The following is a 17555-nucleotide window of genomic DNA, read 5'->3' as shown; positions in this document are numbered from 1 at the left end:
GACATTTACCCATGGTGTATGTATTCGTTAATTGTTCCTTTTTGTTGCTAAATAGCATTCCGTTGTAAGGATCTACCACAATTTGTTTTGTCACTCATCTGTTGATGGATACTTATTTCTAGGTATGCCTAGTCTCTTTCTCTCTTTCTCTGTCTCATTCTCTCTCTCTCTCTCTTTAAAGTTTGTATTGAGGGAGAAACAGAGTGACGAGGACGGGAAAGGGAGAGGGAGAGAGAGAATCCCAAGTAGGCTCCGTGCTGTCAGTGCAGAGACCAATGTGGGGGGTCAAACTCAAGAACTATGAAATCATGACCTGAACTGAACCCAAGAGTCAGAAGCTTAACCAACTGAGCCACCCAGTCCCCCCATATTTTTTAATTTAACTTTTTATTTTGAGATGTAGATTCACATGCAATTGCTAAGAAATAATACAAAAAGATCCCATGTACCTTTTACCCCGTTTCTCCTAATGGCAACGTCTTGAAACACTATAGGACTGTATTCCAACCAAGATACTAACATTAACACAGTCAAGATATACAACATTTCCATCACCTTTAATATCTCATTAATTTCTGTTCTTTATTATTTCCTTCCATCTGAATACTTTTTTTTTTTTAATTCTTTTTGGATCTTCTAGATTCTTGAGATGGGAGTTCTGATTATGAATTTAAGGGTTTTACCATTTTCGAGTTAAGAATTTAATGTCATACAAAAGGATAAGTATGGGAACCAAAGTAAGAGGAATAAGAAGCACAAAAGAAAAGATGGAGGAAAAGAAAGGAAAAAGGGCAGAAAGGAAGAGAGGTGATTGGCTCAGTTTGTTCTATTCATATATATTGAGCACTGGCATTTGTTCTGTGTTTGTTCCAATAATGATCTCACATGAAGTTCCTAAGAGAGAAAAATATTAAATATTTGAACAAGAAAACTATAATCACAACCAGCTGTAAATACTACATCATATGGTCAAGGTAGACCTGTCTGTGGGAAGGACATTTGCAATAAATTTTCCATATCCCATGCATGATATAAGGTATATTTGTGCACATTATATATTTATTCATTTAAAAAAATTTAATGTCAGAAGTTCCCCTCTCAGCACTGCTTTAGCACTAAGCTTGCCTTGTTCCCCATCTTAGAGGAGAAAACGTTCAGTCTTTCTGTATTAAGTAAAATGTTATCCTTAATTTTTTCTTAAGGCAAGCTTGCCTGTTTGTTCATTTATTAAAGTTTATTTATTTATTTTGAGATAGAGGCAGGGGGAAGGGCAGAGAGCGGGAGAGAGAGAATCCCAAGCATGCTCTGGACTGCTAGCACAGAGCCCACACCAAGTTTGATCTCACTAACTGTCAGATCATGACCTGAGGTGAAATCAAAAGTTGGACACTTAACAGACTGAGCCACCCAGGTGCCCCTGTAATTTTTTAATAGATACTTTTCAGTTGTATTCCACAAATTTGGATATGTTGCATTTTTATTTTAATTCAGTTCAATCTAATTTTTAAAATTTCTCTTGAGACTTCCTCTCTGATGTATGGATTACTTATAAATTATTTAAAAGTGTGTCTGTCATTGGGACACCTGGGTGGCTCAGGTAGTTTAGTGTCCAACTTCAGCCCTGGTCATGATCTTGTGTTCTGTGGGCTTGAGCCCCACAGCGGGCTCTGTGCTGACAGCTCAGGGCCTGGAGCCTACTTCAGATTGTGTCTCTGTCTCTCTCTGCCCTTCCTTCATTTGTGCTTTGATTCTGTCTCTCTCTTAAAAATAAACAAATATTAAAAAATTAAAAATGTGCCATTCATTTCCAAGTGCTTAGGTATTTTCCTGTTATCTTTATCTGATTTCTGGTTTGACTCACTGAGGTCAGAGAACACATTACGTATTATGTCAGGTTTTTTTTTTTTAATTTTTTTGAGGTTTGTTGTATGACCCAGGATGTGAGCACTTGAGAAAAGCCTGTGTTCTGCTATAAATGTCACTTGGAACCTGTTGGTTTGTCGTGTTGTTGAGTTCTATGTACTTGCTGGTATACTGTCTAGTAGTGTTTTTTTTTTTTTTTTTTTTTTTGTTGGAAGAAAGATAAGTCTCCTGTAGTTTTGAATTGTCTCTTTTCAGCTGTATCAGTTTTTGCTTCAGATATTTTGCAGTGTTGTTTTTGGTGCAAACCTTGGTGGATTTACCCTTTTATCATTATACAACATCCACTGCTGTCAATTTTCTTTCCTCTTTATTTCTAATCTATTAATATGGCTACTCCTGTGTTTTTTTAATTAATGTTTATGTCTTTCTTCATTTTTTTACTTTCAATCGGCTTATATTTGAAGTGAGTTTCTTACAGAGTAAAGTTAGTGTTTTTTCATACAGTCTGTCAATCTGTTTTGCTTAGTATATTTAGACCCATTTACATTTAATGTGATTATTGATATGTTGGGATTAAGTTTTATCATATTTATTGTTTTCTGGTTTTTGTTGTGTTTTTCATTTCTGTTTTCTTTTTCCTTTTTGTAGGTTACTTGAATATTTTCAGAACTTCATTTTGTTTTATTGACATTATTCTTGAGTATATCATTTTATATAATGACTTTAAGTTGTTACTGTAGCTATTGCATTGTATGAAGATAACTTTTCCCATTAACTGTTGTCATTGTCCCAGTTCAAGTAAAGTATAGGAGCCTTACCTCTCTTTACATTTTGTTACCTTCCCCCACTTAAAAAGTAATCATCCTAGATATTTTCTCTACATACATTTAGAACCAATCAAACAGTGTAATTTTTGCTTCAAACTTAATTTAGAAAATTGACAAGAAGAAAAATCTATTCTCTTTATCCATAGTTTTCCTTCTTGTGTCCTTGCTACTTTTTTAATGTTTCATGATTTTTCTTTTACATTTTTCTGAAGGCATAAAACCCCTGAATTGAAATAGCTTTGTAGTGTATCTAAGGAAATGACTGGGAGGCCTCATGAGATACTCCATCCATTTCCAGATCCATTTCCACACTTCTTTGCTTGTTCTTTCTCTCTGTGGTTTTAGTCTGCCTAGTTAGCCTTAACTTGTTTCACCTGCTGAGCCCACAGTGCGTCTATTTTGTCCCTTTCTTCTACCTAAGGCCAGCCTCTTTCCAATCCACTGCCTTTGCTCATTGTTGTCTTCATACCCCAACCTCCAAATTAAAAAAAAAAAAAAAAAGAGGCTGATACTTTCCCTTCTTCCTCCTGAATATTAAATTCCATCCTACCTTTAAACCCAACTTTATAACAAATGCCTTCATGAATATACTTTCTCAGTCCATTCTAGTTCAGCCAAAATTCTTTTCTCCGTGAAATCCTTTTACATTCACAGACTGATACAACTTACCTCTTAACTGTTTTCCATTTTCAGACATTTTTGTTCCAATCTAAGTACCTCCTATATTCATGTCACTGTTTTTGGAGGCAAGGGATAGAGTAGAAATATTTTCCCCATGATTAGGCACACACTTTAACCAATCTGAATGGACATCTCACCAAATATCCATTACTCTGTTCCCATGCATTAATTGAATACCATTCCTGGTTGGGAATATTACCATATATTCCTAAATCAATCCCACCCCTACCCTGGCCACACCTACCCGAGAACAAAAGAAAGCAACAACTGTGGGAAATGACACAAGACTGGTAACTGGCATTATAGTCTGTCTTAGGCCATGTCTATTGCTCTGTAACAAACTATCCCAGAACACATAAATAACCATGGTTTTGTTTTCCTTATAGGTTTTTACACAAGTTTCAGCAAAGATGTCTTGTGTTTGCCCTATGATGTCTGAGGCCTCAGCTGAGAAGACCCAAGCAGCCAGGAGTGACTAGAATGGCTGGGTGTTTGGATCAAAGTCTTCTTCACACTCATCTGTTGTGTGGGCTGGTAGGATCTGAATGGCTAGAGGCTCTTTGGCTTGTGCATCCTCTCTCTCCCCACACCCCTCACCTACACCTCTACACATGTCTTTTCAGAGCCCTGTGGCCTCAAGGTATTTAGCTTCTTAGATAGTAATTCTGAGCTCCAAGAGAGAATGTTCTAAACAAGGTGGAAGCTATGTGGCTTTGTACGACTTAGGCTTAGAAGTCACAGTACATCACTTCTGCCCTATTCTATTGGTCAAAATAACCAAACCCTCTCAGAATCAAGGAGAGAGACCATACACCACAACTGTTAGAGAAATGGCAATGAATTTTCAGTCATGTTTTAAAACACTGCACAGCTCTCAATCAATACCTAAGCTAATTTGTTTCCTTTTCCCCAATTCCATCAATCTGAGAACAATCTGTCTTGACTGTGGGAAAGCTTATTGCCAAAGTTCGTGATGAAATATTAGAGCTTTCTGCAACCTTCCTCTTTTATCCTCATGATCTAACATGACGTCTTTGGTACAAGTTTCCTTGTCACAAAACTATTCTCCAGTTCACTCCCCTCTCCTCCCAGATCTACTCTTTGTTGACCGTATCTATCTCATCCCTGTTTTGCTGTGTTCTAGAGACACAGTTCCTTCTAAAGGATGCTTCTGTACTCTCAACCTTTTCTTCCCCAAAGCTGCTAACAAGTCCTCAGCAAAATATCTCCTTCACTCATTTTCCCCATAGAGGCCACTTTTGTCTTGCTACCCTTACACCCTAGAGAAGGGCTAGGTGTTCTGCCTCCCCACTGCTTTTGACATTAGTCTTCCATTGCTTGTAACTTTTTTGAGAGTACTATCCACCAGTTCTTGCTAGTTGCCCTCTTACTTACTGCTGCCATCCACCACCCTTCATATCTGACCTTTGAATCTTTTTGTCCTGTTATCTTCCAATCACTTAGTGACCCAACCAATGCCCTAGCCTCACAGTTAACTTCTCTATTATGGAAGCCTTTACTGCCGTTCAACTTCAATACCCACAGCCACTCCTTCACTTTATTTACTGAGAGAGAAAGAGAGACAGACAGAGAGAGAGAGAGAGAGAGAGACAGAGAGAGAAAGCATACACAAGTGGGGGAGGGGCAAAGAAAGAGGGAGAGGGAGAATCCCAAGCAGATTCAACTCTGTCAATGCAGAGGCGGATGCTGGGCTCACACTCATGACCATGAGATCATGCTCACACTCATGACCATGAGATCATGACCTGAGCCAAAAGCAAGAGTTGGATGCTTAATTGTCTAACCCACTGAGCCACCCAGGGGCTCCTCCTGTTTGTCCTTGCGTTGTTACCCATCTACTTCACTTTCCCCATGGATCATTTCTCCCCGGCATGATCAAGGCATCTCTCTTTATTACCTTTTTCTGTCTTGCTCTTCTCCTCAAGCTACTAATTTATTTTCCTCTATCTCTTCACCAAAACACGTTAGTGATCAGTTATAATAACTACTTTTATGAATCTAGCAGACTCTTGATAGTTCTTTCTGTAACAAGTGACACAGACTTGCCACTTCACTGAAACTCTCTTCTGAGACCCATTTCCTTGGGAGGCTGTTGCGGATCTTCCATGACTCCAATTCTTCCTGTTCCGTATTCTTCTCTGTCATCCCAATGTCAGTATGCCTCTCGTTCACCTCTCCCCCAGTTATCATTTGTAAATGGACAATTTCCAAACCTCTATCGTCTGCTACAACTATGTCCTGAGTTGTGGAAATGGCATTTGTAATGACATAGTGTATGCTTCCGACTGCATATCTTTTACGTATCTCCAACTTAGCAAGCACCGCAGGCTTAAATACCACCACCACCACAGGGAGATATTACTAAAACACATTCTACAAGGAAAGTAGTAATAATGATGGTGACTGATTTTAAAAGAAAATAAGCACATGTGAAATTTTTAATCTACATGCTAAGCTATTTCTGAGAGACAGAATTTTTTCATATACAGGATGGATTCTGATTGTTATAACCAGTGTCTTCAGGGATCGCCAATTCTTTCAGATCCTCTCCCTAGAAATGCCATTCAAGAATATCACTTCTCTGTTTTTATTTTAAACTCCGTAGGCAACTTTTTGATCTGTAATTAAATTGAACAACAGGCAGACGTCTTATTGTGACTAGGATGTGGCCATTGTATATTCATAAACTGGTGTTCTAGTTGGTAAATGATTGTCTTGTCAGTTTGCTTGGTGTGAGTCAGTGCTCCAGAGTGGTGAACTCTAGGTGACCTGTTGAGATCAAGTTTCTCTATCTGCAAAACTGAAGACGAGACTTTGGACTGTGGCAACTGAAAATAGACTGTGAATCTGAGAGATGAAGCCCAGCTAAGGAGGTCAGCAGACTCTTCTTGTCAATATATTTTTAGCTGCACACGGTTTCATTTGCATCTCTTTGTCCCACACAGTGTGTATCACAGTGCAAAGCATCAAAAAGTTGAATTACCATACCTCAGATCTTCAATGGAGAGTCCAAAAGAAAATATCATATGCACTCAAGTCCACAGCAAAAAATTCTAGGAGATCCACAAAGTCTTCATGGCATGAAAGAAGACAACAGAAATAATAATAATAGTAGAAACAACAGCAAAAAAACAGCACGTGTAGTGGCAAAATCCTTAGTAGCCTCAAGAATGATATGTCTGCCACTTACTGAGTATATATTGGGAAGTGCTTTGCCTTTTTTATTTCATGTAATTCTCCCAACATCTTTGAGCTGCAATGTTATGTCCAATTTATAGTTGAGGAAAACACAGCCATGAGAATGAAAACAACGGTCCACAAGTAATAAGTGGTAGAAGTTGGTTCAAACCTAAGACATTTTGACTGCAAAGCTGCTACTTTTGAATACAGTGGACATTTGCTGTTAACTTTTCACACCGATGAGACTAGTATGAAGAGCTAAGCTTCAGAGTTTACATAAATCAAAGTAAACTCAATTAGAGTATCTGTAACTACAAATAGCTCTCCTTAGACGTAAGCTAAATGCTGTTTCTTTGGGAATTCCAAATGTGATCTTAAGAAATATTTTAAAAAGAGGATGCATGTAACAAAATTAACAACTGAGTCCCTCTTTCTTTATTTAAAAACCGTTTTGAAAAAAAAATTCTCTCATCCCCTATTCTAGTCCCTCCATACCTTGTACTCAGTAGTGTAGTTTATCATCTTTTTTGACCAGGTCCTCAGAGAAATCAAATACCCACTGTGACACAAGTACATGTAAATAATGTGTATGTGCATGAGTATACCATGTATGTGTTTGGAATGAAAATCACAAAGCTTCACTGAGTTGTGGAGTCCGATCTGTTTTGTCTTGTTATAGAGCACTCACCATAACCCACTAATGGGTCAAAATCTACAGCTTGAAGAATCCTGCAATGTGGAAGGGATGTTCGAGTAGGGCTGAGAGCCCTCAGTTCCTTGCTACCACTCTTCAATGGAAAACTTACTCTCACCATCCAACCAAGGTGATAGGATCAAATCAGATCATCTCCGCAGCCTCTGTTTCAGTATATCGGGGATTTCCCACCTTGGTACTGGTGATTTCCCCATCAGGTAATCTGGAAGGGCAGTGCGTTTTTCCTCTGTGTGCAGTACTGATTGGCCCCACGTGCCTCCTATTGCCCTACCCCCCTTACCCAGGCCTATTTTTAAGGGGCTGCTGTACTGTCAGCCGCTCAGCCCAGGGGCCTGACTCCATCCACAGATCTGTCCCAGCAACTATGCTGGTTGAAGATGTCAGTCCTCACAGTCCACCCCAAAGCAGCGTAACCTTATAGGGTTAAAGCACGTAAGCATGGCAGTAACATCAATATGGATTTGTAGTGACATATGATGTGTCTTTAATGCCTCATCCCATCAGACTTCTAAACCATAACCGATCTACTTTGAATTAAGGGCAAGCTTTTTATATTTGGAACTGGGAACCCTGACCATATCTGGAGGCAAAATTCTAAACATTCTGAGAAGAATATAAATTTTTCAGTTATTAAAAAAAAGAATTTGAAAGCAGTAATATTTACTTGCAGAGAATGAAGGTTCTCTGACTCTAATCCCAAAGTGGCTTTGAAAATCCAAACATTCTTACAGCTTTATGGTAAATTGTTATATCAGAAAAAATGACTATCTGTATTATTTCTGTGTATGCACTAAATAAGCATACACACCCACAAAACTCTACCTAGCTGATTTTAATAAGGGAAGATTCTAGTATAGCAGTATAGCTAATTAAGGAGTCAAAACTATACCTTAAGGGCTGCAAGTGATTTGTGCCCTTCTCCCCACAGGATTCTGTGACAGGGCGCCTGTCTCAGCAGATGACCAGAAAAGTGCAGTTACCTTCTCCACCGAGGGAAAAGAGGTAATGGTTTAAGCATGCTTCCATTCCATAATACGCTTTTTCACTACACAAGATTAGATATATATTTTAATAAAATGGAAAGATACAGGCAATAAAAGCTAATGGATAAGCAGAAACCACAAAGAATTACCAGTATTATCACTTCCATGGATTAAAAATTAAAGGAGAAAAGATTACAGCTACCATTTAAACACTAGTATGAAAATAGAATTTGTCACAATGCCAAATAATCTTGTAAATTATCCTATATCAGAATTCTTTTTTTTAAAAATGTTTAATGTTTTATTTATTATTTTTGAGAGAGAGACAGACAGCATGAGCAGGGGAGGGCCAGAGAGAGAGAAAAGGAGACACAGAATCCCAAGACAGGCTCCAGGCTCTGAGCTGGTGAGCCCATCAGCACAGAGCCTGATGCAGGGCTCAAACCCACGAACTGTGAGATCATGACCTTAACTGAAGGCAGACACTTAACGCACTGGAGCCACCCAGGTGCCCCACCTACATCAGAATTCTTTAACATTTCCCTAAGGCCACACCTTAAGAAATACAAACTGTGTCACGCAGAATAGCATATGGCAAAATTTGGTGAAACTTAGGGGGACTAACACTATAAGAAGATGGAAGCTGTCCAATCACATTTCATATTTTATTGAGACTTTTTCAGTTTTAATTGTCTAAAGTAGGTACAATTCTGATGATCGTGCTCATATCAAAGCTTTCCTATTATAAATAGCAGATACGAAGCTGGCTGCATGCCTTAGACAAATGCACAAACACAAAATATTGTACATTCATGCATGCAAACTTACAGGAAATATACATTCCTTTTGTTAAAAACACAATTACATACAATTAGTCTGGACTTTGTTAAACTACCATTGATTTAGATAAACCTGAGAAGGCTCAAAATGTCAAGTAACACTGTTTCCATACTGCTCATTCAATGAAACTACTAATCACAAAGAAATCTAGTTCAACTCTATTAAAACCACAGATAATATAAAAATAAACATTTTTGCAAAAACACTAAAACATACTAGAATTCAAAGTCACAAATTTTGATATGTAACATATATTCCCCTTCATGTCAATTTGTAATGATGTGTGATACAATGCACAACATAATAAAAAATTATAACAATTCAGCAGCCAAATCATATACAGTTATCACTATAAAACTTGAACTTTAAGTTACCAACTAAACACCTAAAACATTAAAATAGCAGTCTTGAACTTGCTGGTAGTGTGTTACTTAGAAACTCCATCTCAAAGTAAGATTACACTATTTCACCTTAAGAAGAAACACAACACAAAAATGTAAGCAGAACTGAGGACAGTAACTGACTGCACCAGCTGCCTTTTTCTCTCCCTAGGTTTTCCTTAAGTTCTGATGTATCTATAATGCCCATTCCTCCTGACTTCTAAAATGTAAGGTCTACTCTGAATTTAGAACAAGGTTTTGCTTTGGAAATGGAAGCTTCAATCATATTTGGGGGCTCAATTCCAAATGTTTTTTAAAGACCATATAAACTTTTCTATGTCACATAAAATATAGACAATACAGACTTAGTCTGGCAAAGGGATTTTGTATTTACTGTTGAGCTGATGATGGTTTGACATCCAATTGTGTCTATATATAGAATCCTAAGTGAAAAGGTAAACATGCAAAAACATTTCTAGAGACAATTAACCAAACATTCATATTTTAGATCAAAATCTTAAGACAGACATTTCAAGATACTGACATTTGAAAAGCATAATATAGAATAATTCATTTTATCTATGTAACATGTTATGTAAAATACACTAGTGTGACATACTATATACATCATAATAAATATAATTTACATCAGCATATTTGTTCTTTCAGAAAGTTTTTCAATCTGTACAACTGAAGGACTGTGAGCTTCATCAATAAATACGATGTTAGTTGCAATCTGCCCAGCTAAGTTAAAGCCCCAGGAGACTGCTAACTACTTACATATCTTTATTTTCACTAGTCCAATTCCAGCTGCTCTAAGCACGACATCTCTTGCATCCAAAGGCAGTTTACTGTACTGTTCGGAGTAGATTGAGAAAACTTATGGGTCATAGGTCCACATCATGATTGGTGAACTTTGTGAGAATTTTTAGCCAAGGACTGGAATCGAAGAGTCCTGGAAAATACAGTAGCAGATTTCATGCATCTCTGGCTGTGTGCAGTTTTCATGCTTTACCACATCGCCTGAGGTCCTAACAGATGGAGGTCATCCAACTTTTTTAATCCAATGGAGAGTAGTATTGAATGGGTCGAGAGTTCCACAGTTGGCTGAGTGGCAATACCATGTTTTTAACTCTGAATCCTACTCTCGGCTAGATCTCTTCCTGGTCTGTGTTTTTATCATTTTAATCCATGTGTACACAGTGATATTTAGAGAGTCAAAGATGCCAGTCAGTGAGCCATAAACTACCTTGAACTTGGTAAAATAGTTTTGTGGTGTGAAATTTAGTTAACTGGTAAGTTCTATAATTCTAGCAGTGCTTTCATCCAAACACCAACAGATTTCTGCCTTTACTATTGAAATGCCTACTTACATCATTGCATTATCAGGTCTCTAGCCAATGGATCACTGTTTCGTCTTGACCCTCTGTATGTCTGAACCATTAGGACAGACTCTTCTCAGGGACCTCTTTGCACCTGGAAGGTTACTATTTGGCATGCATTCACAGGTTATCATTGTCCACTATGTGATGTTTGAAGAGGAAACACCGGAAAAAAAACAAGAAGTGAAAGGACATTTGTAGGCACGGGCCACCTCACTGGGTCCACACCGCAAAAGAAAGCTCTCTGGGAGCTGAAGCAGTGTGTGGAACATGTACTGGCATCCCAAGACCTAAAAGAAAGAAAACTGCAGTGAATGGTGAGGCAATACTGTACAAATGCATAGCTTTAGCTTGTGAGCTCAAGGATGGTACAGGCTTTGCAATTCCCGTCTTGGTCAGTGTAGGGATATGAATCTTGTGTCACTGACCATGATGCTTGGCAGGGTACTACAGTAATGATGTGTTTTATACCTTTTCTTTCAGTGAATGCTTTGGAGGACCCTAATCAAGAGAACTGTAATGACTTTCCTCAAAATGGGTCAGGGGAGGTAAGATATCTACCTGATTTCTTTTTGATAGGGCTCCTGTATTTCTGTGCATTAACCTGAACACATGCTTAACACTGCTTTTCTCCACAGATGTTAGTGGCCAGAGACTGGATACACTGAAGCAAGTCTATGAAGGTCTCACAAATCCACAGGCCACTCCTACACTAGAAGAACTGAAATCAAGCCCTGATTGTTCTGTCCCTACTTACCACCGCTTCTTGCCTTAAGACAGCCTCCAAATGACTCTACATACAAAGTACTTTCAAACAAGTTCTTCCACCAACACTTGCAAGCTCTAAGGCTGGCTTTCATTGAGGCTAATTTTGACAGAAATTCCTTCCATACTAGATCTGTTACGAGTCAGAAGTTGTTTCCCTCATCTTACTATTCTCCATCAAAATTTGACTGATTCAGTGGCTAGAAATGCAATATTCACTATTCATTGAAATTCGATATGCATTGAAAACGAACGAAAATTACTGAAGCATTTCACTGAGTTTTCATTTGTGCCTGGCAGAGGAAATAAAACAAACAACTGCCCAGTAATCTTCTCCTGAACTATTAGTCTGATTTGTAGTTTCCACAACTTTTCAGTGCCGTGGTACCTTAGCTAGCCCATAGATTGAATTCTGTGTTTCCCTGTCCCCTATAAATATGAGGATATAAGATCCATTAAAGAATTAAAGCTTTTCATTCTATCAACACAAACTGTACAGTCTGCTGCCTTTTTTTTTCATATTACATTTAGTGTTTCCCAATATTTTTAGAAGCAAAAAAGGGCCTTTACACCATTTAAAGTCAAGTGCTGATTCTAAAATAGTCTTCTCTAGAAAGAAAGAAAAGTTGCCTTTTCCTCACTCCTAGTTGCCTCATACACTTGAGAATAGGTTTACAACCTTGCATTGTGAATGACTGTCAGCGATTCTCCCTCTGATAATATCATCACCCTCTTGTCCAGCATTCCTCAACCTCGGTCTGCAGTTTATCTGTGATTTTTTACATTGTTTTTACAGCTATGAGTGAGCATTTGTCCTGGAACACAAACTCCTAAGGCATTGCACAACAGTGGTGCAAATAAATGTAAACACGGTGAACTCAGACTTCCTGTGATAAAGAACAAGGAAGGTACACGAACTTTGATTGTTCCCAAAGCAATTTACCTGTAAGCTCCTTTATGCAGGCATCTACCACCACCACGCATTTAGCAGTTAACTGTCTGCAAGTTTTCTAGAAGTCACTGGGAAATAATCACTTTTTAGGTTTTTTAAATGAACTGACTTTGTTATTCAATTCTCCAAAGAAACTCAGCCCCTACCACCTATGCTTTGAGGACCAAAGGGACACCCAGCTGAGATCTCTTCATCTGAAATGGAATGGATCGAGTCTAGTATTTTTGCTCTACTACTTTTACTTTGAGAGTGTGGAGTTTCAGCTTGTTCCTACTATGAACTACGGAAAACTCAGTTTCAAGGGAGCAGTTCTCTTAGAGAAATTGTTAATATCAAAATAGCTCTCATCCTCAGTGCACTTTAAACACAAAAGCTTGTACATTTTAAGGGCAGATGAGAAAGTAAATGTTTAACTAGGAGAGTATAATTGTGTTTTACATACTTCCAGTAAGAAAGGGAGGCCTTGAAAGTGAACACTAAGTGCAGGGGTGCGGGTTTCTACGTTTTTTCTTGGTTTTTTAAATTACTCCTCTCTTGGACTGAATTTTCTCAAACTTACTAGACACTTAAAGGGGAAAAAAAGCACTTGGCTCTTTTGAGCATCCTACCATGTTACAAAAGTTGGGTGTTCGGTGGCTCTTGCATCTTCACAAGCTTGTATCTCCGTTCTGTTTGAACTCAGATAGAATATTGAGGGTCAGGTCTTCACTCTTGGATTGCAAGTTTGCCTCACTTCTTCTGGAAGCTTTCCTGGTGGCCCGGGACAGTCTCCTTCTGAAAGTATCTCCTGCCAAGAAATAGAGAATGGGGTCCACACAACTGTTGAGACTTGCTAGACCTCTGGTCACCTGGTAAGTGGCATAAACCCTGTCATTGAAAGCACACATTTCTGGTGTCTGAAAATCCAGCCGGGCCCGCAAATTCATCGTTTTCATCACATGGAAAGGGATGTAGGAGACAGCAAAAACAGTCAGTACAATAATCACCAGGTAAATGGACTTCTTCCTCAGAGGCGAGTTGTCCAGGTCATTGTAGATCAGAGCTCTCACAATTAATCCGTAACAGCCCAGAATTAGCACCAAGGGGACACAGAACATGGCCACGGTCGTGCACATGCTGTAGATAAAGTAACTTCGCAGGTAATCGTCTGAGGTGGTGTCGTAGCAGGTGGTGGTTTTGTTCTTCCGGACCTGGGTACCCGAGTAGAAGAGGATGGGGGAGATCCCCGCCGCCACGATGAGCCACACCAGCACGCTGATGTAGACCGCCTTCTTCTTCTTGAGCCTGCCCAGAGACTTGAGCGGGTGCACCACGCCGCTGTACCGGTGCGCGCTGATGCAGGTGAGGAACAAGATGCTGCCGTACAGGTTCACGTGGAAGATGAACCTCTGCAGCTTACACATGGCATCCCCGAAGATCCAGTCCGTCTTGTTGAAGTAGTAGAAGATGAGCGCGGGCAGAGTGAGAACGTACAAGAAGTCGGCCAGGGCCAAATTGAACATGTACACGGAGATGCCGCTCCACGGCTTCATGTGGAAGACGAACATCCAGATGGCCACGCTGTTGCCCAGGAAGCCGACAACGAACACCAAGATGTAGACCGCCGGCAGGTAGTAGAACTGGAAGCCCGTCTTGGTCAGCGAGCAAGTGAAGGACGCAACCGAGGCCGTGGAGGCTGCCGTGCTATTGCCCCAGGGCAAGCCCGGGCCGGCCAGGAAGGTAGCGTCTGTCCCGTTGGGGACAGCCGGCCACGGCACCTCGGTCATTCTCTCCTCCCAGACTTACGCGGCGGCTCCTAGGGGCAGGCAGCGGTGAGACGGTGGCGGCGGCACAAGGGGCACAGAGCATTGGAAAAGCGTGCGAGCTGAAGGGAGCGGGCGCCCGGGATCCCCACCGGAGGGGGCACACACGGGCTCGCCCACACCCGCTCCGGCCCTGCGGGCCATGAAATCTGCCCCGCCGCCGAAACCAAGCTGGGCTGCCGGCCCGGCCACCAACTTCCCCGTCCGGCCACCGTGCTGAGGTCACGCAGTAGGGCGCGTGGGGCACCGACAACTTTCTGACTGCGCTTTCCCGGGGTGCAGCGAGTAAGCACCGGAGGGCTCAAAGTGTGTGCTGGAGGTGGAGCCAAACTCGCAGCGCGGCCCTCTGGCCGGAGAAAGGCGCTCCCCAGCCCTCTTTCCCCAAAGATCAAGTTGGTTTGGGAATCTTCCTTCTCCCTACCTTGCAAACAAGCAGCTCATTTCAGGGGCCCTCGCCGCTTCCTCTGCGGCCCCTCGGCTGCTCTCGCTCAGCCTCTGGGGGCCATCGGAGCGCGCGCGTCACTGCACACCCGTGCGCTTCTGGATCGTGTTGTGTTCAGCCTCCGCGCAGCTCAGAGCCCCGCTCGGGTGAGTGCAGGGGGCAGGCTGGCTCCCCGCGAGGGTGGGCGGAGTTGGGCACCCGGGTGAGTCCGCTCCCAGGCGGCTAGGGGCGTGCCTCGGAGGAGCCAGACCGGTGGTCAGCCAGCGCTTTTCAGGGCGTCCACCTGGAGCCAGAAGGGTCTTCCACCGAGCTCTTGACCGTGACCGCGCGAGCTCAGCCTCTGCCCCTCCGCAGCAGCCGCAAGGGCGAGGGGGCGCACGGGTCCGGCTGCCGGGGAGCGATTGGCCCGTGAGGGCTCCTTTGCTCTTCCGCCAGCTATCCGGCAAAGTGAAGTTGCTGACACACAGGAAACCCTTCTGCCTGCTCGCAGCCTTTGCGTATGGGTATGGCCCGAGAGTCCGTGGGTCCAACACTGAAGTCTCCAGAGCCCTGAAGCACCGCGCCAGGTGTCTGCCGGTTGCAAGCAGCCAGCAGTCCGCAGCTGGGAACGCCCTGCTGTGGCAGCGCTCCTGTCTTCTCGGAGACCAGATTCCAGGCACTTGCTGGAACCTGCTATTCCAAGCGTGAGAGCTTTAGGAGGAGGAAGAGTTCGGAGGGGGGTTGGGGAGAGTCTTTCTGTCCTTCTAGCCTGCTTTTTACGGGTTTCTTTCAGTATTTTGACATTAACCCAATAGTAATCAACTGAGCTTATTGGTAACCTAATTTCTAAAAGGGCCCTGTAAGCAGATCAGTATTTCACATTGCTTTGCGCGATTTATCTTGATTCCTACCACGTCCGGACAACACAAGCTCCCCAAATCCTCCACTTGCCCAGTAAGTTTAAATACCATAGGCTGCACACTATTGTTTTAGAAGTAAATTAAATATTAAGTACAGCTTTATATAGATAGACGTAAAGGCCAATTACAACTCCAAAGTGATTCAGGTATGATTTGGGGGGTTGTATGACCAATCCTGTTCCTTTAAGTTCAAGTGATTAGTCACAAGGAGCCCTTGTAAATACCTTAGCACTGGAGGTTGGGACTTCGTTAAATATCACACCTATTGAAAACCTCCTTTTCAAGTTCCATCCATGCGAAATAAGTCAGGCAGAGAAGGACAAATATCATATGTTTGCACGTATAGGAGGATTAGGTGGAACTTGACGGAGGAACAAGGGGGAGAAGAAGGGCGGAAATGGTGGGGGAAAGGGAGAGAGGCAAACCATGAGAGACTCTTGAATGCTGACAAAAACTGAGGACTGATGGATGTGGGGGGGGGGTGGGCATGGAGGAGGGCACTTTGGGGATGAGCACTGAGTGTTAGGTGGAAACTAATTTGACAATAAACTATTCGTAAAATAAAATAAAATAAAATAAAATTAACATAAAAAAAAGAGAAAACCTCCTTTTCATGGCTTGAGTGTATCAAATCTTTAAACAATGCACTTCAAAATTATATTTAAGTGTAATTGGAAAATGAATTACTAACTTTTCAAGTACATGGGTTCACACAGGATTGGAATCTAGCACTTCTTGGCAATTTTACTAATTAACAATATATGTGAAATATTATCAATGTCTTTTCTTTTTAGATTTTCATTTTTCGTCTCAGAAAAGATCTGTAAAATATATACCATAAAGATTTCTTTCTGGTCCCAGATGTTACATGATAGTGTTGTCTTAAAAAATACTCAAAGGAAAACCACTAGCCCCTGGCTCTGATACCACAAAGGGAAATTCCCCACAAGAGTCAGCTGGTCCTCTGGAGGAACACATATAGAAAGGACCATCTGCTCTTCTGAGTTGTGGTCAATGGAAACAGCATGAAAATAAATGACAAAACTAGAGTAAATAACTCAAGGGGCATGACTGTTGTTTTGAAAACAGTCTTAATTTGAAAGGAATGCTACAGGCCTCAGTTTTCTCATCTATAAAATCAGGGGGGTGGATTTATCTTTTATTTTTTCACTCCAGTCTCTAAACTGTATGATTCTATAATTCTGAGGCTTAACATGAAACATTCTCATGTGTTTGATTAGGCTGGGATGATATTCTATTAAGAGAGAAGCAAAGAAAAGTATTAAGAATTCCATTGGTACTCAATAGGGCCTAACTCCTTTGCATTTTAAATTTCAACATAAGCAATATGTAACCTCACTTAAAGTCTGTTTCAAATGCGTTACGGTCATAATGTGTTTTGAAATGTACAGTTGGTCCAAATCCCATTAAGTACTTGACTAGGAGATGGTTGTCTTAAATGCACAACACAGACTTTTTAGAAATTACATCCAAAATGTAAATGTTATAAATACTGCTTTTGCACTTGGCATATCTAACTACATGTTTATAAGATATTTAAGTTATAAATTATTCCTACAGGTTCTGATTTAAAATATACATATTCAAGTTATTGTTTGTTGACTTTAACTTTCTATTTGTAATGCATGGAACTAGATTTAATGTGGGGAAAAAATAACTCTAAAACCCATGTTAATATTTATGGATTCTTTAATACCAATTATGAATGCCTTAAAGATATGGAGCATATTCTTTCCATAGCTTTAAGTGACTTGCCTGAAACATTTGGTATAAATTTATGTTGTATATGATGAGTACAAATA

General features: G+C 40.8%; 1 protein-coding gene and 1 long non-coding RNA gene across 8 annotated transcripts; one reads left to right on the top strand and one right to left on the bottom strand.

Annotated features, from left to right (window-relative positions):
- Nucleotides 1–3761: 3761 nt before the first annotated feature.
- LOC120223102 lies at nt 3762–11966 on the top strand. Of its 5 annotated transcripts, XR_005526197.1 has the most exons (6): nt 3762–3859; nt 6115–6265; nt 7252–7484; nt 8216–8289; nt 11356–11420; nt 11511–11966. It is a non-coding gene; the product is annotated as an uncharacterized LOC120223102 (long non-coding RNA). The 5 variants fall into 5 exon arrangements; XR_005526200.1 differs by lacking the exon at nt 6115–6265; XR_005526199.1 differs by lacking the exon at nt 6115–6265 and having other exon boundaries at nt 3762–3905.
- P2RY1 (purinergic receptor P2Y1) lies at nt 8917–15586 on the bottom strand. 3 transcript variants are annotated; one of them, XR_005526195.1, is made up of 3 exons: nt 13198–15584; nt 10864–11162; nt 8917–10445 (listed from the first exon to the last, which is right to left on the bottom strand). XR_005526195.1 is itself a non-coding variant. In XM_039221147.1 (2 exons), exon 1 carries the CDS (start codon nt 14353–14355, stop codon nt 13237–13239), a length of 1119 nt encoding a protein of 372 aa, XP_039077078.1. In that variant the 5' UTR covers nt 14356–15586; the 3' UTR covers nt 8917–11037; nt 13198–13236. The 3 variants fall into 3 exon arrangements, 2 of the variants coding, with proteins under 2 accessions (XP_039077078.1, XP_039077077.1); XM_039221147.1 differs by having other exon boundaries at nt 8917–11037; nt 13198–15586; XM_039221146.1 differs by having other exon boundaries at nt 8917–11162.
- Nucleotides 15587–17555: the final 1969 nt, after the last annotated feature.

The sequence above is a fragment of the Hyaena hyaena genome, unplaced genomic scaffold (assembly GCF_003009895.1).
Source record: "Hyaena hyaena isolate Hyena2069 unplaced genomic scaffold, ASM300989v1 scaffold_950, whole genome shotgun sequence".
NCBI lineage: Eukaryota > Metazoa > Chordata > Mammalia > Carnivora > Hyaenidae > Hyaena > Hyaena hyaena.
This window is presented reverse-complemented; position numbering and strand designations above follow the sequence as displayed.

What these genes read in the sequence shown, in the direction of transcription:
- P2RY1 (XM_039221147.1), bottom strand. Translation starts at nt 14,355, where the DNA reads ATGACCGAGGTGCCGTGGCCGGCTGTCCCCAACGGGACAGACGCTACC.